The sequence below is a fragment of the Phaenicophaeus curvirostris genome, chromosome 8 (assembly GCF_032191515.1).
Source record: "Phaenicophaeus curvirostris isolate KB17595 chromosome 8, BPBGC_Pcur_1.0, whole genome shotgun sequence".
Lineage (NCBI taxonomy): Eukaryota > Metazoa > Chordata > Aves > Cuculiformes > Cuculidae > Phaenicophaeus > Phaenicophaeus curvirostris.
The window spans coordinates 16,386,263-16,409,724 of record NC_091399.1 but is presented as its reverse complement, the minus strand read 5'-3'; the positions used below and the strand labels follow the sequence as shown (position 1 = coordinate 16,409,724).

Below are 23,462 nucleotides of genomic sequence, written 5' to 3'. Positions count from 1 at the left end.
GATCTATAAAGAATCCAGTAAGAGAAGGCTTGAAGCTTGACATTGGCCTTGTTTACGTAGCTCTTTGCCTGTGGCAAGAAATCCTCTTGGGCCTGAGTTTATTAATGCAGAGAAAAGTTGTGGGAAGAGATGTGCCCTGGCTGCGAATGCTGACATTCAGCTGCTTTGCTGCTGCCTGGACTGTTCTTCAGGGCTTCAGGGGCCGCTCTGCCCACCCCGAAATGTGCCAGAGGTGTGTTTTGCTGCTGAGCCCCAAGAAAGGCTCAAGGTGGGATTTAACACGAACGCTGAAACAGTTAAAAGCCCAGCATAAGAAGTTTATTGATGGTCTGAGACGATCTTTAAAGCTGTCTTTCAACCCAAACTCTTTCAGGATGTTGTGACTATTTTGTTTTGATTTCAGCATTTGGGGGTGGATTTGGATGTGTGAAAGGGCTAAAAAAAAAAAAAGGCAGAGAGAATCTGGGGCTTCTTGGGAGGGGAAGCTAGTGAAGGAGATGGGAGCAGAGAGGTGGGGAGCTATGGCTTGAGCAGGCAGGGGCTGTACAACCCTGTGGGGAGGTTTCTGGCTTCAGACTGGGGGCTTGTCTCACACGTTTGTCGTCCAGCGAAGGGAGCGGATGAAAGGGAGCTGAGCTTGCTCGGAGCACCGGGCGATGGGGTGTTTGTCCCAACAGCACCCTTTCTGCTGCAGCACGTGGGACCTGGGGCTGGGCTGGGGTGTCCGAAGGAGACCCGCGTGTCCTCCCCTGCTTGTCCCCACTGCTGCCGTGTCCCTGCTGGGCTCCACAGCTCGGCTCCCTGCAGCATAGAACTCTTCTTCTGTGGGGGATGAGGAGCTGCAAAGACTGCTGGGTGGGCAGCAGCCCTGTTCCCAGCTGGGGTTGCCTCCATCCCCGTGCCCTGCCTGGGATGGAGTGGGTCCTGCAGCTGCCTGGAAGTGTTGCTGGGGGCTTTTGGGGACGGCTTCCGCTGCGGCTCAGCATGGGATGTCCCGGGAAATTGGGAACGGGGAGATTCTGTCAGGGTCTGGAAGACAGGGTGCGTGGACACCAGGGGCTTCTATGTGCAGCAAGGGAGCAGCCAGCAAGTATTAAGCAGCGTCGGGACATTGCCTGTGACTTGGGAGCACCCTAACCTGCCAGTCTGGGAGGGAGGAAGCATATTCTGGGCTGTTAGCACTGCACATCACTCTTCTTGCACACTCCTGGGTACCTGTTGGAGGCGGGCGCAGGGCTCTGCTGTGCTCCCATGTACCTTTGCTGGTGCTTCGCTTGTCAGGATAGCATGTTTTCCTACAAGCTTTTGCCATTCACGTGTCTGCGAGTGCTTGAATAGTTTTCCACACCCTTTCAATCAAGAGAAAAGGTGCATCTCAGAGCATCTCAGCTCACATTTCTCATGCCTGGCAGGTCCCTGTTTGTACATTTGTTCCTTAAGGCACTGGAAAAAGAGAAAGGTGCCTCAGGGGACTGTAAAGTGACTGTGACCCCTCTGGAGATGAAACCCCCTCTGGGACCCCCAGGACCCCTCTAGGACCCCTCTTGGGCTCTGGGGGGGTCATAGAAGTATCCTGGGGTGTTCTAGAGGAGTCTTAGGGGTCCCTAGAGGAGTCCTGGAGGTCTTTACATGGATTCTGGGGGTCACTAGAGGGGTCCTGGTTGTCCCTTGAGGGGTCCTGCTGGGATCTAGAGGGGATCTGGGGGTTCTTCGAGGGATTCGGGGGCCCTGGTGGGCCCTAGAGTGGTTCTGGGGTCCCTAAAGAAATTCTGCAGGTCCCTAGAGGGGCCCTGGGGGGGGTCTTAGAAGGATCCTAGGGGATTCTAGAGGGGTCTTGGGGAATCCCTAGAGGGTTCCTGGGGGTCCTTAAAGGGGTTCTGGGGGTCCCTAGAGGGGTGCTGGTTGTCCCTGGAGTGGTCCTGTGAGGATCTCGAGGGGACTTGGGGCTTCTTAGAAGGATTTAGTGAGTCCTGGGAGTCCCTAGATTGGTCCTGGAGGGTCTAGAGAGATCCTGTGGGTCCCTAGAGGGGCCTTGGGGCCTCTTAGAGGGATTCAGGGTATCCTGCGGGGGCCTAGAGGGCTTCTGGGTGTCTGTAAAGGGGTTCTGGGGGTTCTAGAGGGATGCTCGGGGGTTCTAGAGGAGTCCTGGGGTCCCTAGAGGGGCCTTTGGGGGTTCTTCGAGGGATTCGGGGAGTTCTGGGGAGCCCTAGAGGGTTCTGCAGGGCTCTCGAGGGGTTTTGAGGAGTCTTAGAGTTATTCGGGGTGTCCTGGGGACCTCTAGAGTCGTCACGAGGATTCTAGAGGGGTCCTGTGCATCCTTAGATGGTTTCTAGGGGTCCTTAAAGGAGTTCTGGGGGTCCTCGAGGGGTCCTGGGGAGAGTGAGATGATGCAGGGAGATGGTTAAGAAAAGGTTTAATAAGAGGACACACAGAACCCCTCTAGAGCCCCCAGGACCCCTCTATGACCCCCAAAAGCCCTATAGGGAAGCCGAGGACCCCTCTAGGGACCCCCTAGGCTCCCTCTAGGACCCCTTCGAGCCCCTCTAGGAACCCCTAGAATCCCTGTGGGGACCCCAGGACCCCTCTGGAGTCCCCCAGGACCCCGTTAGGACCTCCTAGAACACCCCGGGGACCCAGAACCCCTCTAGGGCTCAACAGAACCCCTTTAGGGAACTCCAGGCCGCCTCTCGAGCTCCCCTGCAACAAGGTGGGGATCAAAGGGGAAAAGAGCGCCCCCCCAGCTCAGTGCCGCCGCCGTGTGGCCGCATCGCGGTACTGCAGGAAGGGCTGCAAGAGGTTTTTTTTTCTTTCTAAGTTTAGGATAGAACCACCTAGAAGTTTCTAGACCCAAACAGCACATGCGCGTTACGCCTTAAAATCGCTTTATAAGGAGGTGTGGAAAGGGATTTTCCCACTGCGCATGCGACCTCCAAATCGGGCGAAGCGGTGACCACGTGGACTGCCAGGGCCTCAGACGCTTCTTGGTATTTTTCTTTAAAAATGTTGGTGTTAGTCCCCATCGTTTATACCCTTAGCGTTATAGCATTGATTCTCGTGTTTTGCCTTTGTATACGTGTATTTTTTCCTCATGAATGTCCGCAATGTAAACTATTGTGTTGTCGTGCTGACTCGTTGGAGGCATCAGAGGCGGGCCCGGAGGCACCGACGGTCAACGAATCGGAGGTTTAAAACTGTTTTATAAGATGTTGAAGCTTTGTCGAGTTGATTAGTTTTAGGATAAGATGTTACGGTTTTGTAGGCTTAAGTAGTTTTTAAGATAAGACTTGTGGGTTTGTAAGATGTTTATATTTGTTAAGGTTGTAATATTTGTTAAGGATATTGTCAAGAAGATGCTTGTGATTGTAATATTTGCTGGACGTTTTGTTTGTTGTTGTATTGCGCATTCTTCTGGCCTTTTCCTCTCTCTGTCCTTCTGTCTTTCACACCGCCATGAAGCCAGCGATGTTGAGCCACGGGGCGGTGTAAGGGGCCGTAACCGTTGAACTGCTTTGGCTCAACATCGCTGCCAACGCCCCCACGATCTCGTAAGGGATCTTTATTGCAATGAAGAGCCGATCTCGTGAGCGCTGCCAAACTGTCCCCAACGGAAAAACCATGACATCCACCCGAAGTGCGCTTACCGAGTGGCACCTGGGCATTCCTGAAAATGGTTGGACTATTCGGGGAAACCGTGGACTGGGGCGATAAATGGGGGAGCCTCTGGCTTCTTCGTTGCTCGGTGGGCTCGGGGTGCTCGACTTCGTCATTGCTCGGTGGGCTCAGGGTGCTTGACATCCCCATTGCTCGGCAGGCTCGGGGTGCTGGACTCCTTCATTGCTTGCTTCTTCGTTGCTGGTGGACTCGACCTCGTGTGTGTTGCTGTGTGTGCCTTCGCCGGGCTTCCTGGAGCTTGGAACATCATCATCACCCCGTGGCTGTGTCTTCATCATCACCTGCACCGAGACCGATCCAACGGGACATCGCTGGATTCGTGGTGGTGGTAATTAGCCGCATCTCTACCGTCTTCTTGCTTAGGGGTTCTAACTTTTCCTTTCTTTTCCTCTCTGTCCTGTCGCTGTTGTCAGTTGTTAAAATAAAGCTCACAAGATTGTACGGCATCTGACCTCGTTTGTGCCTTAATCTTGGTCTCTTGGGATCGTTTAAGAACCCTCCCTGATATTGGATCGGGACGCATCTCCGAGTGTCTTGTCTGCTCCTTAAACCTTTTCTCTCTCCTTCTCTTCCTGTATCTTTCCCACCACCGATCACACTTTCTATTACCCATGATATACACAGACAACAAGAAAAGTGCCTGCAGAACTAACCGCACAAGAAATTTGGGATAAAATCTTTTCTTAACGATCTCCCTGCGTAATCTCACTCTGTCCTGCGTGTCCGTGAAGGGTAAGGACTATGATCCAACTCCCGGGCTCTGGCGTGGATGGACTGGGCGAGGTCTAGAGCCCCCCAGGACCCCTTTAGGACTCCTCAGGACCCCTCTAGGGGCCCCGTAGGGCCTCTCCACGACCTCCAGGGCCCCTCTAGCGACCCCTAGGACCCCTATAGAGCCCTCTAGGGCCCCCACGGGGTCCCCCAGAATCCCTCACGAGCCCCGAAGGACCCCTCCTGGGACAACCAGGACCCCTCTAGAGACACCCAGGATCCCTCTAAAGCCACCAGCACCCACAGGACATCTAAACAGCCACCCAGGACCCATTTAGTGATGTCAAGGACCCCTCTAGGGGCCACCAGGACGCCTCTAGCACCTCCAGGACCCCTTTACAGACCCCCAAGATGCCTCTCGACTCTCCAGGATGACTCTAGGACTCCCCGGGACCCCCCGAATCATTCTAAGACCTCCCTAGAGCCTTATGGGACCCCGCTAGCACCATGCAGCGCTAGAACCCCTAGGGGCCCCCAGGACGCCTCTAGGACCCCCAGAACTCCTTTAAGGACGCCTAGAAATCATCTAGGGACGCATCGGACCCCTCCAGAACCCCCGTGATGACTCTAGGGGTCCCCAGAACCGCCCAAATAACTCTAAGGCTCCTCGAGACCCCTCTAGAGCCCCTCGAGGGACCCCAGGACTCCTCTAGAACCCCCAGAAGCCCTCTAGGCCCCCGCAGGATACCCTGAATCCCTCTAAGAAGCCCCAGGGCCCCTCTAGGGATCCACAGGATCTCTCTAGACCCTCCAGGACCAATCTAAGGACTCCCAGGACCCCCTGAATCCTTCTAAGAAGCCCCAAGTCCCCTCGAGATCCTCACAGGACCACTCCAGGGACAACCAGCACCCCTCTAGGGACCCCCAGAACCCCTTTAAGGACCCCCAGGAACCCTCTAGGGATTCCCCAAGACCCCTCTAGAATCCCCTAGGATCCTTCTAAGACCCCCCCCAGGGCCCCTCTAGGAACCTGCAGGATTTCTTTAGGGATCCCAGAACCCCTCTAGGGCCCCTCAGGGCCCCCCTGAATCCCTCTAGGAACCCCCAAATCCCCTCTAGATCCCCTCAGGACCCCTCAAGGGACAACCAAGACCCATCTACTGACCCCCAGAACCCCTCTAGGGACCCCCAAGACTCCTCTAGAACACCCCAGGATACTTCTATGACCCTCCCCGGACCCTAGAGGGGTCCTGGGGAGGGGGGGAGTTGTGTCTCCAGAGGGGTCCTGGCCTTCCCTATAAGGATCCTGGGGTCCCTACACGGGTTATGGGGGGTCCTAGAGAGGCCCTGGGGGAGGGGGGGGCCTAGAGGATTCCTGGGCTTCCCTGTGGGCTTTTGGGGGTCCTGAAGGGGTCCTGGGGGGCCCCAGAGGGGTCCTGGTGTCCCTCGAGGGATTTGGGGGATCCTAGAGGGGACCTGAGGAGTTGCTAGAGGGGTTCTGGGGTCTCTAGATGGTTCTGAGGGGTCATAGAGAGGGCTTGGGCAGCTCCAGAGGGGTCCTGGGATTCCCTATAGGGGTCTTTGCATCCTTAGAGTGCTTCTGGGGAGACATAGAGAGGGCTTGGGCAGCTCCAGGGGAGTTCTGGGCTTCACTCTAGGTGTTTTGGGGGTCCTAGAGGGGTCCTGGAGTCCCTAGAGGGGGTCCTGTAAACCCCACCAGCACCTTGACCCCCCACGACTCTCTTCCCCCTCCAGCCCCCCAGTTCCCCCCAACACCCTTAGGGCTTCGCCCTAGCCCCGTCCCCAGGCCCCGCCGCAGCCAATGGGAGGGGCCCGTCCCCGCCGCAGCCAATGGGAGGGGCCCGTCCCCGCCGCAGCCAATGGGAGGGGCCCGTCCCCGCCGCAGCCAATGGGAGGGGCCCGTCCCCGCCCCAGCCAATCGGAGCCGCGTCCGCGCGGGTCCAACCGCCGTCGGGGCTGCGGGAGCCCCAACCGCATCGCGGAGGTTCGGGCGGCAGCGGGTCCGGGGGAGGCAGCGAGCGGCGGGTCCGGGGGAGGCGGGGAGGGGCGGGGAGAGGGGGAGAGAGGGAGGGGAGGGAAGGGGAGAGAGAGGAGAAGGGGCAGGGGAGGAGAATGGGGGGAGAGGGGGGAGGAGGAAAGGGGAGTGGCCTCACGTGCCTCCCGGGACCCATCTAGGACCCCCAGGACCCCTCTAGGGACCCCCCAGGGCCTCTCCACGACGCCCAGGATCCCTCTGGAGCCCCCCAGGCCCCATCTAGGACCCCCCCGGCCCCGTCTCGGGACCCCCAGGACCCCTCTAGGGACCACTAGGATGCCTCTATGTCCTTCAGGACCCCTCTAGAGCCCCCCAGGACCCCGCTAGGACTCCTAAGGTCTCCTCTAGGAACCCCCTGAAGGACCTCTCCACCACCTCCAGGGCCCCCCTAGGGACCCCTAGGAGCCCCCTAGAGCCTCGGGACCCATTTAGTGATGCCAAGGACCCCTCTAGGGACCCACAGAACCCCTATAGAACCCCAAAAACCCCTGCAGGACCCCCCAGGACCCGTCTAGGGTTCCCGCCTGGGGGAATTGGGGTGGGAAAAAGGGAGAAGGAGCAGCTTGTGGAAGAGACTCTTGCAGCCCTTCCTGCAGTACCGCGATGCGGCCACACGGCGGCGGCACTGAGCTGGGGGGGGCGCTCTTTTCCCCTTTGATCCCCACCTTGTTGCAGGGGAGCTCGAGAGGCGGCCTGGAGTTCCCTAAAGGGGTTCTGTTGAGCCCTAGAGGGGTTCTGGGTCCCCGGGGTGTTCTAAGAGGTCCTAACGGGGTCCTGGGGGACTCCAGAGGGGTTCTGCTGTTCCTAGAGGGATTCGTGGTGTCCTAGAGGAGCTGTGGAGAGGGAAAGAAAGGGAGAGGAGGAGGGAAGAGAGGGAGAGCAGGGTGGGAGGGAGAGAGGGGAGAGGGAGAGGAGGGATGGGAGAGAGAGAGAAAGAGGGGAGAGGGAGGGGGCAGGAGAAGGGGGGCAGAGGGAGAGGCCGGGCCAGAGGAGGCCTCAGTGCTGAGGGTGCTAAGGATCAGCCCAGGGCCCTGGCAGCCAGGCTGCAGCCCAGTCCCGTTGCTGCCTGCGCTGACGCCCTCGCCTGCGTCCCACGTGCAGTTGATGCTCGAGGCGACCCTTCCGCTCGAGGCGATTCCCGAAGCGATTCTCGAGGCGATTCCCGAGGCGATTCCCGAGGCGATTCTCGAGGCGATTCCCGAGGCGATTCCCAAGGCGATCCCTGCAGTGATCCCCGCGGTGCTGCTGCAGCCGCTCCCGGCGATCCCCGAGGCCCGGCAGAGCTCAGCCCCGGGCTCAGCCCCATCAGCCGCAGCTCCAGCGCGATGTGGTGCGGCGCAGCCGGTGAGCGGGGAGCGGTGGCAGAGGGGGGTGCGGGGAGCCGAGGGGCTCTGGAGGCCGGGGGCACAGAGCTCGGCAGCCTCTAACTGGTGCGTTAGACGGGGGGCAGAGCTACGAGCGAGTTGGGCTTTGGATGGCACGAGCGCTGGGAGTCCCGCTCGTCTGCGAGGGGGGATGTGGCAAAGCGCCGGCTTGGCTGCCTCGGGAGGGCTCTCCTCTGGGCTCTTGCGTAGCTGTCAGACAATATTGATGCATGTGAGTGCAGGTAAACGAGGATCCAAAATGCAGAGGAGCCAAACGACCGCTCGGCCAGATCGCTACATTCCCAGCCGTCGCGCTCTGAGGATGGAGGTGGCCAAGTTCCTCCTGAGCCAAGAGCAGGACCCTGCCTTGGTGTCACCCACCAAGAAGGTGAGCGTGTTGCTGAGTTGCAGGGACTGCGCTGCTCCCTCCCAAACGCCCTCGCGGCCTTTCCCAGGGAAGCAAACTGTAAGTTGTGTCGCGTGGTTGCGTGAGGCTGACAGCCCCGAGCGCCGCTGCCTCCAGCTCTGCCCTTGAGGAGCCGGGGATGAGGTTGGAGCTGTAGGGCCTGGGAATGGAACGGGGACGCGGGACCCTGAGCGAAGCTGTTCTGTAGGGACGTGTCCCTGGGAAGAGCCTCTGGCCCTTGTGGGAGCCAAACACAGCTTTGCTCCGTTTTAAAGCCTCATCGGCCCAGGGTACAGAGCTCCTAGGCTGTGAGCCTGTGCCCAGGGACACTGCTGGCGGGAGCTGTTCCAGCACAATGTCTGCGTGGGGAGCCGCTCTGGAACGTGTCTGCTGGGTTCTGAAATCTCTGTAGGAAGCATTTGGTTCCTTGTGGCTGTGGCTTTGTCCGCTGGCCGTGAGACGCTGACCTGGCCGCTCTTCTGTGCTCAAATGTGAGCAGGAGAGCTTGCTGGTGTCTGAGGAAAAAACCCTTGGAGCTGTGTCACGGGTTAGCCCCAGCCCGGCTGATTTCAGCAGCTAAAACCGTGCAGTTGCGCTCCCAAATCCCTCCACTCCCTACCCCTGGAAAGGGGGAAAGGGAAATGAGAGGAATGAGACTTGTGAGTTGGAAACTAAAACCGCAGCTTTAATTAAAATTACAATAATAATAATAATAACGGTTATTGATCTTATTAGGAGTGGTAATATATATACACACAAATATCTGAGATCGCGCCCTCGATGACTCAACGTCACCACAGATCCTGCAGAGCAGAATCGAGGGAATGGCTCCACAGCCAGGAGGGAGCTGAGCTCAGGAACTGGAGTCAGGAACACGCGGGTCCAGGGTCGGGGGCAAAGAGAGAGACGAGGTCCTCAGCGGCCGTCACAGAGGAGGGGGCCGACCCTCGTGGTCTTTGGGTTTCAAAGCGAGGGTGACGTAGATGGGATGGAATCCTCCGTTGGTCGCTTTGGGGTCACCTGTCCTGTTCGACCTGCCTTGACAGGCGCGCCAGAAAGCCTGGGCAGTGAGGCTGAACGGCTTCGATGTGGAAGAGGCAAAGATCCTGAGCCTCAGTGGAAAGGCTCCGAGCCCTGCGGCAGGTGAGGGACAGGCTCTGGGTGAGTCGACTCGGCTGGAGAGCCCTGGGCAGGGGAACAGCGGCACAGAGGCTCCGCATTTGGAGGCATCGACCGGCTTCTGGGAGCTGCTGTGCACACCGGGCTCTCCCTAATCCTTAGGTGTCCAGCGGCTGAGGGGCTGTGTGACAGCTCCAGAGAACTGATTTACCAGAGCTGGTTCAGCAGTTCACCCCGGCAGTGCCGTTAGCGCCCTGCATTCCTCTGAGCGTGGCTCTGCTCTCAGGGCTGCATTTTCCCCGGGAGGGATTTCTCCTCGGGTGAGCAGGGCTTAGCTGGGAGGAAACGGGACCTCCGGTTAACAGAAGTGTTTCTCTGCACACAGGCTTTCAGAACAACATCACAGCGCTCTGCGGGCACGAGGTGATGCCTGGGTGCGGCAGGAGGAAGGGCAGATACATTCCCTGCGCGCCAGAGGGGGTCCTGGATGCCCCAGACATCCGTGATGACTATTGTAAGTGGGCTGCGATGTCGCGTGCTGGGCATTGAGATCGTTGTGTAGCGCAGTGCGGTTCCTAGGCCAGCGTGGTCTGAGGGACTGGAGCTCTGCCTGGGCTGTTTCGGTCTCTTCTGCCCTCGGGCTGGCATGGACCACTTCTGGGGTGAAGCCTTGTAGGAGCAGTGGTCCCGAGTGCTGGGCAGGTGGCTTGGACTGGGGCTGGGGGACACGCATACCTGGTGGAGGTGGAATAGGGTTGGACTCGGTGATCCGGTGGGTCTCTTCCAACCTGGTTATTCTATGATTCTATGATGAGCACCGGTGAAGGGCAGGGCTCTCCAGGGCAGCGCAGGGTGGCCTGCATTGCATTGCTCTTCCAAACGGTAGATCTGAATCTCCTGGACTGGAGCTCTCAAAACCTCCTGGCGCTGGCTCTGGACACCACTGTCTACCTGTGGCACCACGTCTCTGGGGAGATCATCAACCTCATGGAGACGGAGCACGTAGCTGATTACGTTTCGTCTGTGTCGTGGGGTAACGGAGGCAGCTGCCTGGCTGTTGGCTTGAGCAACGGTGAGGTCCAGGTGAGTGCAGGAGTCGAGCTGGAGCTGTTTAGGGGTTGCTGGAGCTGTGGGGCCTTGGGACGAAGGCTTGGCTGGCGCTAGAAGGATGCAACGCGCTCCGACTTGCCTGGTGTGGGCTGGAGATGTCCTCCGGCAGTGAGCAGCTGCGGCAGTGAGGCAGAGCTTGGGTTTGGGGTTCCTGACCCCTGGCGTTCTCCTTCCGTTCTGCGGGCAGGAGATACAAATAGTTCCCTGCTCCCAGAGTGAGCAGGCTGAATGGCAGAGCCTGCGCGCTGCGGTTTGTAGGGCAAAGCAACGGGGCTGGCGTTTCCTGGCCCTCTGGAGAACTTGTTGTTCTGCTTCCCTAGCTGTGGGACGTGGAGCGTCGGAAACGTGTCCGCACGCTGAGCAGCCACGTGTCCCGTGTCGGGTGTCTCAGCTGGAACAGCTACATCCTGTCCAGGTAAAGCAGTGGGTGGGGTTGGAAGGGCGGAGCGGAGCTGGTGCAGATCCTTGTGGATGTGCTCGGCTCACGCCAAGAGCCCGGATCTGCCGGCAGCACCGGTGTGAAACCCTGCGGCAGGTGCAGCCGTCCTGCCCCAGCGCCAGGATGGCTTTTCCCAGCACTGTGTGCAGCCTGACCCTGTGAGCCTTCTCTCTGCAGCGGGGCTCGCAGCGGCTGCATCCAGCACCACGACGTCAGAGTCGCTCAGCACCAGGTGGCCACGCTTGCTGGTCACACGCGGGAGGTGTGTGGCCTCAAGTGGTCTCCAAACGGCCGCTTCCTCGCCAGTGGTGGTGACGACCACGTGGTGAACATCTGGCCGAGCAGCCAGGGGGGCCGTGGAGGATTTGCTCCAGCGCAGAGCTTCTGTCAGCACCAGGGTGCTGTCAAGGTGAGCGCGGGGCAGCTGTGGGCTCGCGTTTGTGTGCGAGGCAGCCGTGCGGCACTGCCTGCGCGCAGGGTGCTCGTTGCACGCCTCAGGCTGACCCCTCTTCTGGCAGGCTGTGGCGTGGTGTCCGTGGCAGCCCAGCGTTCTGGCCACTGGAGGCGGAGGCGGCGACAAACGCATCCGCCTCTGGAACGTGTCTTCTGGCACCTGCCTGGGCAATATCGATGCCCGCTCCCAGGTGAGACGTGAGCGTCGGCTTGGATGTAAACAGCTTGTGGTGGGACGCCTGAGCGGAGCTGCTGGCTCCTGAGGCCCCGAGGCAGGGCCGAGGAGGGGGCCGTGCTCCTCTCGGGGTGCTGAGCATCGGCACGAGCAGCTCGTCTTCCCTGCATTGCCGCCTCCTGCCAGGTCTGTTCCATCGTGTGGTCGACCACCTACAAGGAGCTCATTTCGGGCCACGGCTCCGCAAAGAATCAGCTGGTGATCTGGAAGTATCCAGCCATGTCCAAGGTCACTGAGCTGCAAGGTAGGCAGGGCCCTTTGCCTGGGGCAGGGAGGGCTGCTGGCGGCTGAAGGAGATGTGATCCTTGGGTGGAGCGGAGCGGTGGCCCGAGCTGGAGCTCGGCTGGTGCGGGCTGCTGAGCAGAGGCGTGTGCTGCTCGAGGGAGGCCCTCCTGGGGGCTGCTGAAGGAACGCTGTTGGTGCAAATGCCCGCCTGGGCTGTGAATTCCTGCTGCTGCAGCCCGGTGCGGGGCCAGCTCTGCGAGCTGCTGGGGTTCCCGGGGCCCACGCAGTAAATGTGAGCGTGGTGGCAGAAGCAGAGGGAGCGGGGCGTGCGCCGAGCGGCCCGTCCCTGAGCGCACACCTCCTCTTCAGGTCACACGGCGAGAGTCTTGAGCATGGCTCTGAGCCCCGATGGCGAAACAGTGGCCTCGGCTGCTGCGGATGAAACGCTGCGACTCTGGCGCTGCTTTGCGGTGGATCCCATCAGGAAGAAGGAGAGAGAGAAGGCAGACATAGTCCAGAGCAGCTTCATTCGCCAGGCCATACGATGAGGGCATGGGGGTGGGGGGGGAGCGGGGAAACCTGGTTTCCCCTGTACATAGTTTCAATGGTTTCCCCTGTACGTAGTTTAAATGTTAATAAATGTTAATTAAGGTTTTAAAATTAACCAAGTGCTTTCCTTTGTCTTTTTTATGGAGTCTGCTGGAAGAGAAGGCCGTGGCTGATGGGAGCGAGCCCAGCGTGGATGCGGAGGACGAGTCCCGCGGTGTCCCAGCAGGACGGTCTCCAAGCCTGGGTCCCCTGCCTTCCTGCGCGCCGAGGAGGTTGCAGTGCCCTGCGCCCTGCGTGCTGCTCACAGAGACAGCCCTGGGGTGACGGCTGGGACGTCAGCGACTCGGGAGCGATCGCAGGGAAGCGTCTGCCGAACCGCCGAGCCCAGAGGCGTGTGGGAGCTGAGAGACCTCCTGGGAACGGCTGATGGTGTCGCCTGGGGATACCTCGTGATGGACTTGTGGTAAAGGCTCTCTAGAAGGCCCTTAAGGCCTCTGGGGAAGGGCTGCTCGTGTGGGGACCGGTGGGTCCTTTTCTAAGGAATTGAATAACGTGAGCCGGGGGTGGCCAGGGCCTGCGGGCAGCGGCGACACCGGTGCTCCTGATTCAAGGAGCTGAAAACAGCTACGGAAGGAAATGCAGCTGCCTTTCTAGGGGTAAAGGTAACAGGGGAATTATCGAATCAGGACAGCTTTCAGAAGGTAAATAGATGGATGGCCTCCAAATACGCTTTGGGGTTGGTCCGTGCCCGTGGGGCAACGTGGAAAGGAAGAGGAGTGTTAACTGCACGAGGATCCCCCGTCAAGCACTGAGAAGAAATCCTGCAGTTGCGGGAAGACGTCGGGCAACGGAGAGAAGCGGCGTTAATGCATCGCAAGGCTCCTCAGGTGGGAAAGTCCCCGATGAAGGTATGTAGTGGACTGGCAGAGCGAGCAGCTCGAGGGCAGCAGGAAAAGGTATCTTGGTATTAATCCCTTCTGTGGAGAGGGATCTGAACATCCGTTGTGGGGGGATGCGAATATGTTTGAACAATAATCCCGTCCCTCTCAAGTGCCATTTCTAGCGATGCTGATCTGGAACTGGCAAAATCAGTGAGGGCAACAGCAAACGAGAGGGGGTGGATGGTGACCCCTACAAAAGAGGCTGTAGTTTCTCCCTGGTAGTGCTAAAATTCATTGAGAAAAAGCATCAAGAAACTCACTGGGGAGCAGAGGCTGTAATCGATGATTTAAGGGGACAAGTAGTTAGCGTGAGGATGGGCAGGCTTGCTAAATCCATTGTGGGGAGGCCTGAAATCTGTTTGAAAAATAATCCCGTCCCTCTCAAGCGCCCTCCCCTAGGAGTTGCTCGCAGAGGAAATGCCCCCGGTGATCCCTGGCAGAGAGATTTCTCTGAGCTGCCCAGACAGGGCGGATCCCGGGACCTGTGGGGACCAGGAGCCACATTTTGAGGCTGGCCAGAGGCATTGCCCTGCAGCACCGTCAAAGCAAGAGAGGTGACTCAAACCTCCTTGTAGGGAATTTGACCAAGGTTTGGAATTGCCATAGGTCTGTTGTCAGCTAGAGGTCCTCGCTTTCTAGCGGGGATTGTACAAGAGCTGAGCCGAGTCCGAGGAATAAAATGGGCCCTGCACCCGCCCTGGAGCCCCCAGAGTAGTGGGAAGGTGGAAAGGGTGAATCAAACTCTGCAGAGGGAAAAGGGTAAAATTTGTGAGGAGACTTCTTTGTGGTGGCCTCGAGCTCTTGTACTGGCTGTGCTAAGAACAAGGCTACAGCCGAGAGCTGAGACTAAGAGCAGTCTGTATGAATCAGTGTTTGGGAGGCCTTATCAAATGACCCTTTTTCCTCGAGACGTGCTGCTGGAAGGAGAAACAGAGCTAAAATCTTCTCTGCTGTTGTCGGGTAAAAGAGTGAATGACCTGGGGCGGTGCGTAACGTGTCCTGAGCCTCTCGCTTTAGATTCTCCAGGACGCCCCTTCCAGCCCGGAGACTCCGTCGACATCAAGCCGTGGGAGAGCGGAAGTTCCAGAAAGCTGGAAGGGACCCTTTCAGGTGCTGAAAACAACTCGCAGCTCCAGGTCGAAGGAATCAACAGGTGGATCCATTCCATGCGAGTCGAGTCAGCGCCGAGTTGGGAGTGGAGAACCGTCCTTGAGCCCAGGAAGCCTCTCCAGAGAAAACTGCAGAGAAGAACCAGGGACTGACATTTGAAAAGCAAGGAGGTGGGTTTTCGCCCGTGTCTGCGTTTGGTGTATGGATGCAGGCGACTTTCAGAGGTTGTTTCCACAGAGGGTTAAAGGCCAGAACGGGAGGGAACTTTTAGCCAGAGAGGTGGTAAGTAAGTCCTCCTTCTGCATGGGGTCAGGAAATCGGGTAGGAGAAATGTACAGCTCTTGGATAACAGGAGTTCCCACTCCCCTCAGCTCACTTACAAACTCTGCTTTTCTGGGGCTCCTAGAGTGTGCTCTGACAGGCTTCGCCCTGCCGAGGGTCCTTGGCGCAACATTCCTTTGCGCAGACGCCTAAAGCTCCTTCAGCACCGGGCAACTGCTGTTGCTTCCAGGGATGTAGGAAGCTTCTCTGTAGGAATGGAAAATCCCTGTGCCTCTGTTGTGGGTTACCTTAGGGAGTGAAAAATTAACTCCTGGGATTTATCCTCCTTTCTCCCCGCAGAGGGAGCAGTGGCTGTGGCAGAGATGTTCTGTGCTGGCCAGAAGGAATCGGTTGGTGGCAGTGATCAGCCAGTGACAGGTTGTTTAACTGATGAGGGAATATTTGAACGGCTCTTTTTTTCTTCCCTTAGTAATAATTTTCTGTTAGGTCTTCCCAGAGCGAGTGCTGTAATTGGATTCAAGTGTACGGTCTTCTCCTTCCAGAGATCAAAGGCGCTCCTGTCCCCTCTCTGGATTTAGAAGACCTGAGAAACCTCTTTGGATCAGAGGTATCTGGAGACAGCATGTGGTGTTCTGTGTTGAACCAGTCTGAATGAAGATCTGCTTCAAAGCTTGTCCTGAAGGAAGCAGCTATGGGTTGTTTGTGTCAATTCGGACCTCAGCCCCCAAGAAACGCCATGGGATGAGAAGCTCTGGTGATGGATGCGCCTGCAGCCCAGAAGCCAACGGTGTCCTGGGCTGCGTCCAAAGCAGTGGGACCGGCGAGGGAGGGGATTCCAGCCCTCTGCTCCGCTCTGGTGAGACCCCACCTGGAGCCCTGTGTTCAGCTCTGGAATCCCCAACGTGCCACTGACACAGACCTGTTAGAGCGAGTCCAGATGATGGATCTGAAAAATCATAGAGAATTCCCCCCCAGTCTGGATCTGTGCTTATGGCTTCTGGAGGTCCATGGTGCATCATTGCCTTACACAGATGCCTAAAGGTTCCTTGGACGCAGGGCAACTGCTGTTGCCGAAAGGGATGTAGGAAGCTTCTCTGTTTGCAAGAACTGAAAATCCTTGTGCTTCTGATGCTGGTGACCTTAGCGAGTGGAAAATTAACTGCTGGGATTTACTCTCTTTTGTCCCCACAGAGGGAGCAGTGGCTGTGGCAGAGATGTTCTGTGCAGTGGGACCGGCGAGGGAGGTGACTGCGGCCCTCTGCTCCGCTCTGGTGAGACCCCACCTGGAGCCCTGTGTTCAGCTCTGGAATCCCCAACATGCCAGTGACACAGACCTGTTAGAGCGAGTCTGGACGAGGGCTACAAAGATGATGCGAGGGCTGGAGCAGCTCTGCTGTGAGGACAGGCTGAGAGAGTCGGGGTTGTTCAGCCTGGAGGAGAGAAGGCTCTGGGGAGACCCTAGAGCAGCTTCCAGAACTGAAAGGGGCTCTGGGAAAGCTGGGGAGGGACTCTTTACAGGGGCGTGGAGTGACAGTACAAGGGGGGATGGCTGTAAATTGGAGGGGGGACGATTTCGATTAGGCAGTAGGAAGAAATTCTTGGTGCTTTGGGTGGTGAGGCCCTGGCCCCGGTTGCCCAGGGAAGTGGTGGGTGTCCCATCCCTGGAGGTGTTCAAGGCCAGGTTGGAAGGGGTTTCGAGCCACGTGATCCAGTGGGAGGTGTCCCTGCCCTCGGCAGGGCGTGGAACTGGATTGTTCTGTGTCGGTGACTTACTGAGTGGAAAATTAACTGCTGGGATTCATCCTCTTTTGTCCCCACAGAGGGAGCAGTGGCTGTGGCAGAGATGTTCTGTGCAGTGGGACCGGCGAGGGAGGTGACTGCGGCCCTCTGCTCCGCTCTGGTGAGACCCCACCTGGAGCCCTGTGTTCAGCTCTGGAATCCCCAACGTGCCAATGACACAGACCTGTTAGAGCGACTCAGTCTGCTCTCCCAGGCCGAGAGGGAGGCAATATTTGAGGGCACCTCATTTCCCGCCTGTTCCGGCAGGGCTCTCTCCGCCTGGGCGCATCCGAGGGATTTGTCCAGTGTGTTTGGCAGAGGCCGAGCAGGGAGGCTTTTACCTTGACTCCGGCTCAGGGCAGAAAGAATTGCTGAGCATGGTCTGGTTTTGAGAGAAAGTAATTTTGTCTGATTTTGAGATGTGGGACAGGCTCAATATCCAGGAGGTCACTGTAACTGACTTCGTCTCCCTTGTAAGTGAGCGTTCCCTGTTGCACTCCAGAAGATCTATTTAGGGTCACTGATTTCAGGCTAGGAAAGAAATAATGTTCCAAGTGCCTTCACTGTGAGAGGCTACAGACCTTTTGTGTTTCCAGCCCAGGGCTCTCCTGCTGTCTCCAGGAGTTGTGTGAACACTGCTGACCCAGTGGTCTTGCCCGGAGGGTGTGACAGTGGTTCCTTAGGCTGCACGTTTGTTGTGGGTGAAAGCATTCCCCAGTGTCCTTTCCCAGCTGGATCCACAGTGTGGGTCAGTGTGGAGAAGGAGAAAGAATGGCAATTAAAACTTCTTCCCTTAGTCCTTCCGTGTGTCCTGTCTCTTTGACATCAAAGCGGGAGGGGAGATGAACTTTCTTATGGATGTGATACCTTGGGCATGTTTTAACTCCATGGAATTTTTAATGCATTTGCTTTGTTGTTTAGTTTTCCTTTCAGAAACGTGTTTCCAAGGAAGTCTCTCCGGAGTCAAGGCTTGGCCAGTTCCAGGGATCGAGACAAAGCAAACATTAAAGAACAGCAGTGCCCGAGTACTTTCTTGGTGTCCTTTCCTAGTAGCATTGCACTCCTCGTCCCCTGCTGTTACTCCTTACCTCCTCCCCCTACAGCTCCGTGCCATCTCAGCATCTCCGCTGCTCTTCTAGCTGGCTCTACCGCTTCCCCCTCTGTCTTTGCTTGTCCTCGACCTCCTCCCACAGCCCTAATATCTTTCCAGCTTTGCCTTCCTTGTAACAGCTCTGCTACCCCGGCTTTCCCCTGCCCGCAGCTCTCCCGCCTGCGTGCCTCCTCCCTTCTCCTCAGCCCCTCCAGGGGTTTTTCCTCAGGGCAGTGTGGTCTGGTTGTGTATCTGATCCCGGGGACCTCCTCCACCCTTTGGCCTCAGATGCTCCAGTTCCCAGCGGGCTGGTTGGGAAGAAATTGTACAGAAGGGTAGGGGCAAATGCTTGTTCCCCTTGGAGTCCTTTTCTTTGGAAGGCTTCGTCCTTCTTTCCGAAGGTGTGAAGCAGCCTGAAGCTGGGCGTGATCCTGAAGGCCTTTCTCAAGCTGCTGTCACTGGAGAGCTGCCTGCGGCCAAGGTCACAAAACCAGAGCTTGGCTGATGCCGGTTCACCCTCTCGGGGCGCTGGGATGGCATTTATCACCTGCTCCTACTCCCTGTGGTTTCTGTGTCTGGCTCCCCACCCGCAGTAACCCCTACAGCCTATGGAAACATTTATATATCACAAATCCTGAAGGTCATTTTAAATGCTACCAAGAGCCCTCAGCCTCGGCCTCTCCAGGTCGCCAGCGCGGGAACGTTGGAATAGAATCATAGAATCATAGAATCATAGAATCATAGAATAACCAGGTTGGAAGAGACCCACTGGATCATCGAGTCCAACCATTCCTATCAAACATTAAACAATGCCCCTTAGCACCTCATCCCCCCGTGCCTTAAACACCTCCAGGGAAGGTGACTCAACCACCTCCCTGGGCAGCCTCTGCCAGTGCAAAATGACCCTTTCTGTGAAAAATTTTTTCCTAAGGTCCAGCCTAAATCTCCCCTGGTGGAGCTTGAGGCCATTCCCTCTCATCCTGTCTCCTGTCACTTGGGAGAAGAGCCCAGCACCCTCCTCTCTACAACCTCCTTTCAGGTAGTTGTAGAGAGCAATGAGGTCTCCCCTCAGCCTCCTCTTCTCCAGGCTAAACACCCCCAGCTCTCTCAGCCATTCCTCATAAGGCCTGTTCTCCAGCGTCCTCACCAGCTTCGTTGCTCTTCTCTGGACTCGCTCCAGAGCCTCAACATCCTTCTTGTGGTGAGGGGCTCAGAACTGAACACAGGATTCGAGGAGCGGTCTCACCAGTGCCGAGTCCAGAGGGAGAAGAACCTCCCTGGACCTGCTGGCCACACCGTTTCTGACACAAGCCAAGATGCCATTGGCCTTCTTGGCCACTTGGGCCACTGCTGGCTCATGTTCAGTCACTGTCAACCAACACCCCCAGGTCCCTCTCCTCCAGGCAGCTTTCCAGCCAGACTTCTCCTAGTCTGGAGCTGCACAGGGTTGTTGTGCCCCAAGTGCAGGACCCGGCATTTGGCCTTGTTAAATCTCATGCCATTGGACTCTGCCCAACGGTCCAGCCTGGTCAGATCCCTTTGTAGAGCCTCCCTACCCTCCAGCAGATCAACTCTTCCACCCAGCTTAGTGTCGTCTGCAAACTTGCTAAGGGTGCACTCGATGCCTTCATCCAGGTCACTGATAAAGACACTGAACAGGGCTGGACCCAGCACTGAGCCCTGGGGAACCCCACTTGTCACTGGCCTCTAGCTGGATTTCACACCATTTCCCACCACTCTCTGGGCCCGGCCAGCCAACCGGTTTTCCACCCAGGAGAGTGTGCGCCTGTCCAGGCCAGAGGCTGACAGTTTCTCAAGCAGAATGCTGTGAGAGACTGTGTCAAAGGCTTTACTGAAGTCCAGGAAGAGACATCCTGTTGCCTTCGGAGGCGTGGTGACCTGGTTCAGGAACGGCACAGTGACCAAACCCAGGCCACTCGGTCCATGAGCTCACACACACCAATGCGGTGGATGGCAAATGGCGTTTATTGATACGTAACACAGCCTTATATAGCCTGGGCTTAAGACGTCACTTCCGTCTGCTTACATCATGAACTAATACGCAATTGGCTACCCGGAGGGGGTCCTACCTTTCTGTACATCACGAGATCTTCCGACCACCGGGCCTTAGCTACCCACATTTCCCCCCTCCCTATGCTTAACGAAATAGCCAAAAAATTATAAAATATAAAAATCTTAGCAAATATAAAATCTTAACAATATATAATCTTACCAAATTTAAATAAATTAACAAATATAAAAATCTTAACAAGCCTCAAATATAACATCAAAAGTCTAAATTTAAAATATAAAGTCTAAAAAGTGCAAACAACAGTTTCATAGTAACAAACACTTGGCACACTTGGGCCAATGGTAACCTGAATGTAACTGGGTGTAACGCTAACCATATACCTTCTTAAAGCAGCTGCTGGTGTTCTACAAACATAATGTTAACCTTCGCTGGCCAGCTCTTAACAAACGACACAAGCTTACTCAATATACAGGGTCTAAAGACCAATACCAATATGATTATTACCATCAGCCCTAAAATCAAAATTACACGAAGGGATAGCAGCCCCTCCCCATAGAGGCTGCGTCGTCGTTGTTTGGCTTCCGCCGGTGTGGAACTCTCAGGTGCAGACAGGATGCTTGTCGACTTGTCGTCCTCTCCTGCCACCGGGGTGTACGGGTTACAAGGGCGTCTGATAATCTGATCCTGTGGACAGAAACTCTGAACAAAAACTGTTAAAGAGTCCCTCAACCGAGGGCAGTTTGCTACAACGTGGCCCGCCTGGCCGCATGTAAAACATGCCATCACATTGGCTATTGCAGTGCTAACAGCCATTTGGACTGGGGCTAGATGCTCTTCCTTCGCGACATGCTTGATCATGTCTGCGATACTTGACCCCACCGGCAATGACCGCAGAATTTCTTTGGTTGCCGAGTTACACTGCTGACGCAAGCATTCTGCTACGACCGGGCCTTTTGCTTCCGCGGGCAGGCTCGAAGAGTCGACTGCTGCCTGGAGATGGTCCACGAATCGTGTGAAACTCTCACTTTCACTTTGTTTTATCATGGACCATGGTGATGGCTTGGCAATAACTCTAGAAGCTGTGCGAATGGCTTCTCTGGCCGCACGCGTCTGTTCCCATGAGCCGCTGCCGGCTGGAGCCGTGCAGTGGGTGATCTGCCCCAGCTACTTGGGCCAGCTGCTTTACGCAGTTGTCCTCCCGCTCTTGTTTAAACAGCATCATCCCTGCCCCGTCGAATATTAATCCACAAGCTTGTTTTATATCAAAGGGGAGCATATCATCTCCACCAAAAACACTGTCTATGAGGGTGGAGACCATGGCAGAATTAAGCCCTTTATCCGCAATTGCTTTAACAATCGCTTGTCCGTCCTTAGGGTTTATTGGCGAGTGGACCCTCTGTCCCCCGTCCGTCACCCGGACCGGGAATGCCAGCGTGGCTGATGGGGCCCAATCGGCACACGCTATCTTTATTTTTCTCCAATCCGTGAGAGGGATTTGTCCCCCTCTCGGCTTTTCTTTAATTCGAGTGGGGATGTGTCGGCTTTTAACTCTATGCACCCCCACCTCCTCCTCCTCCTCCTCTGAGCTCCAGTCGGTTGTGGGCCACCCGCCCGGACTAGTTTCCGAGCCGGAGCCGGAACTCGACTGACCGGCCACTTCCGGGCCCCGAGCTCCTTTTGTTCGGCCCCGGCCCCGCCCACCTCCCTTGCTGGCGGGGCCGCTCCCTCCCCCCGGCTCGCCCCGCCTGCCGCTCGGAGCAGACGGACGCTGATCGGCTCTCCGCCCCTCGCTCGCACCACCCTTCTCTTTCACGTTCTCCTCCCCCTCACGCTTGCAGGCGTCATTCAATTCCAGCGCCTCCTCCCTGTTCCCGCCGCGAACGTTCCCGCCCCGCCTTTCCCCTTCCCGCTCGGCGCCATCTCGGGGCGCAGGAGGTGCCGTTCTCTCCGAGTTCTCCTTGGGCTCCGCTTTCCCAGCGGCGTCCCCGGCCTCCTCGGCCAACCCCCCCCAGAAGGATTCCGCTCGTTTCTGTCCCTCCGTGAGCGGGTCGGGGTTTGGGGATTGAGGGGACATATCACCCTCTCGCAAACATTTAGACTCCGCATAATCATCACCACGTGGGGGGTGCAGAGTCTGCGTGGCCGCCCCGACCCCCAATCCCGGGGTGGCCAACAAACAGTCCCTTGCCGCCCTCCAGGTCTCCTGCTCCTGCGTGGCCTCCTGCAGGGACTGTACGACTTTCCCCCACGACTTAAGGCTTTTTGCACAACCTGAGAACATCGCCTCCTCGGCTAACGCTTTGGTGCATTGAAGCGAGGAGAGAAGCTGCATGGGAAGTGAAAGGGCAGGAGCTGAGCCGAGGGGAGGAGGGCTGATGGAGGGCCGGGAGGCTCCAAAGGGATCTGAACAGGCTGGACCGCTGGGCTGAGAGCAGTGGCATGAGGTTTAGCAAGGCCAAGGGCCGGGTCCTGCACTTGGGGCACAACAACCCTGAGCAGCTCCAGACTAGGAGAAGTCTGGCTGGAAAGCTGCCCGGGGGAGAAGGACCTGGGGGTGTTGGTTGGCAAGGACTGAACAGGAGCCAGCAGTGGCCCAGGTGGCCAAGAAGGCCAATGGCATCTTGGCTTGTGTCAGAAACAGCGTGGCCAGCAGGTCCAGGGAGGTTCTTCTCCCTCTGGACTCAGCATTGGTGAGACCGCTCCTCGAATCCTGTGTTCAGTTCTGGCCCCTCACCACAAGAAGGATGTTGAGGCTCTGGAGCGAGTCCAGAGAAGAGCAACAAAGCTGGGGAAGGGGCTGAGAGAGCTGGGGGTGTTTAGCCTGGAGGAGGCTGAGGGGAGACCTCATTGCTCTCTCCAACTACCTGATAGGAGGCCCTCAGGCCCCGCCCCGGCCTGTGGGAGCCGCCTCTGTGATATCATCCTCTGTGATGCTCCCCTGTTGCCTTGGAGACATCTCTGGTGCCCAGGGCAAGCGCACTCTGGATTCACTCCCCAGGAGGATCTGCAGGAGGCAGGTGGTCTCTCCACTGGGAGCTGCCTGCGCCTTTCTCAGGGCGAGATCAACAAAGCTTTTGGGCTGCCATTTGGATTTTGCAGTGCCGTACCAGTTCTGCTGGAACAGAAAATCTGTCTGCGCGAAGGGTACGTCAGCTCTGCCTGTGTCTGCTTCTGGGCAGTCACTGCTTGGATTTTTGGTCGATGAGAAGCTCGACATGAGCCAGCAAAGTGCCCTCAGAGCCCAGAAAGCCAGAAGGCTCCAAGAAGATCTTATAGTGACCTTCCAGTACCTGAAGGGGCTCCAAGAAAGCTGGGGAGGGGCTGTTCACAAAGGCTTGTGGTGACAGGACGAGACGCAATGGGGATAAACTGGAGGGGGCAGATTTGGACTAGACGCTAGGAAGAATTTCTTCACCATGGGAGTGCTGAGGCCCTGGCCCAGGTTGCCCAGGGAAGCTGTGGCTGCCCCATCCCTGGAGGTGTCCAAGGCCAGGCTGGATGGGGCTTGGGCAGCCTGAGCCAGTGGGATGTCCCTGCCCAGGGCGGGGGCTGGAATTGGGTCATGTTTAAGGTCCCTTCCAACCCAAACTGTTCGATGATTCTATGATTTTATTCTCCATGGAAGGGCCTCCAGTCCCTCACAGTATTGTCAGCTCCTCTTCTTATGCCTTCTGGATAAATGCCCAGAGCCCAGAGGTTTCCCATTTTGGTTTCACTGTGCCAGCCTTGCCCAGGGCTCTGTCTCCACAATCGTATTTCTTTCCCGAGCGCTGGATCGCTGACCGCAGCATTTGTAGGGAGGCATCGTGGCCTGGCTGCTGAAGCTCCTTTCCAATTTAGCTCCCTGCTCGTTTGCTCTGTGATCCTTCATGATGCTCTTCAACTCCAG

At 57.2% G+C, this 23,462-nt stretch overlaps 1 protein-coding gene and 1 long non-coding RNA gene across 2 annotated transcripts; both read left to right on the top strand.

Moving 5' to 3' along the window:
- Positions 1 to 4,441: 4,441 nt before the first annotated feature.
- Positions 4,442 to 12,338, top strand: LOC138723315 (cell division cycle protein 20 homolog). The gene is made up of 11 exons (XM_069862264.1): positions 4,442 to 4,450; positions 4,598 to 4,715; positions 8,043 to 8,191; positions 9,256 to 9,352; positions 9,714 to 9,842; positions 10,215 to 10,411; positions 10,759 to 10,853; positions 11,055 to 11,286; positions 11,396 to 11,521; positions 11,692 to 11,809; positions 12,160 to 12,338. The coding sequence occupies exons 1-11, from the start codon at positions 4,442 to 4,444 to the stop codon at positions 12,336 to 12,338; spliced, it is 1,449 nt and encodes a 482-aa protein (XP_069718365.1).
- Positions 12,339 to 13,577: 1,239 nt separating this feature from the next.
- Positions 13,578 to 16,570, top strand: LOC138723493 (uncharacterized). Its single transcript, XR_011337879.1, has 3 exons — positions 13,578 to 14,560; positions 15,864 to 15,943; positions 16,493 to 16,570. It is a non-coding gene; the product is annotated as an uncharacterized lncRNA (long non-coding RNA).
- The last annotated feature ends 6,892 nt before the right edge of the window (positions 16,571 to 23,462 follow it).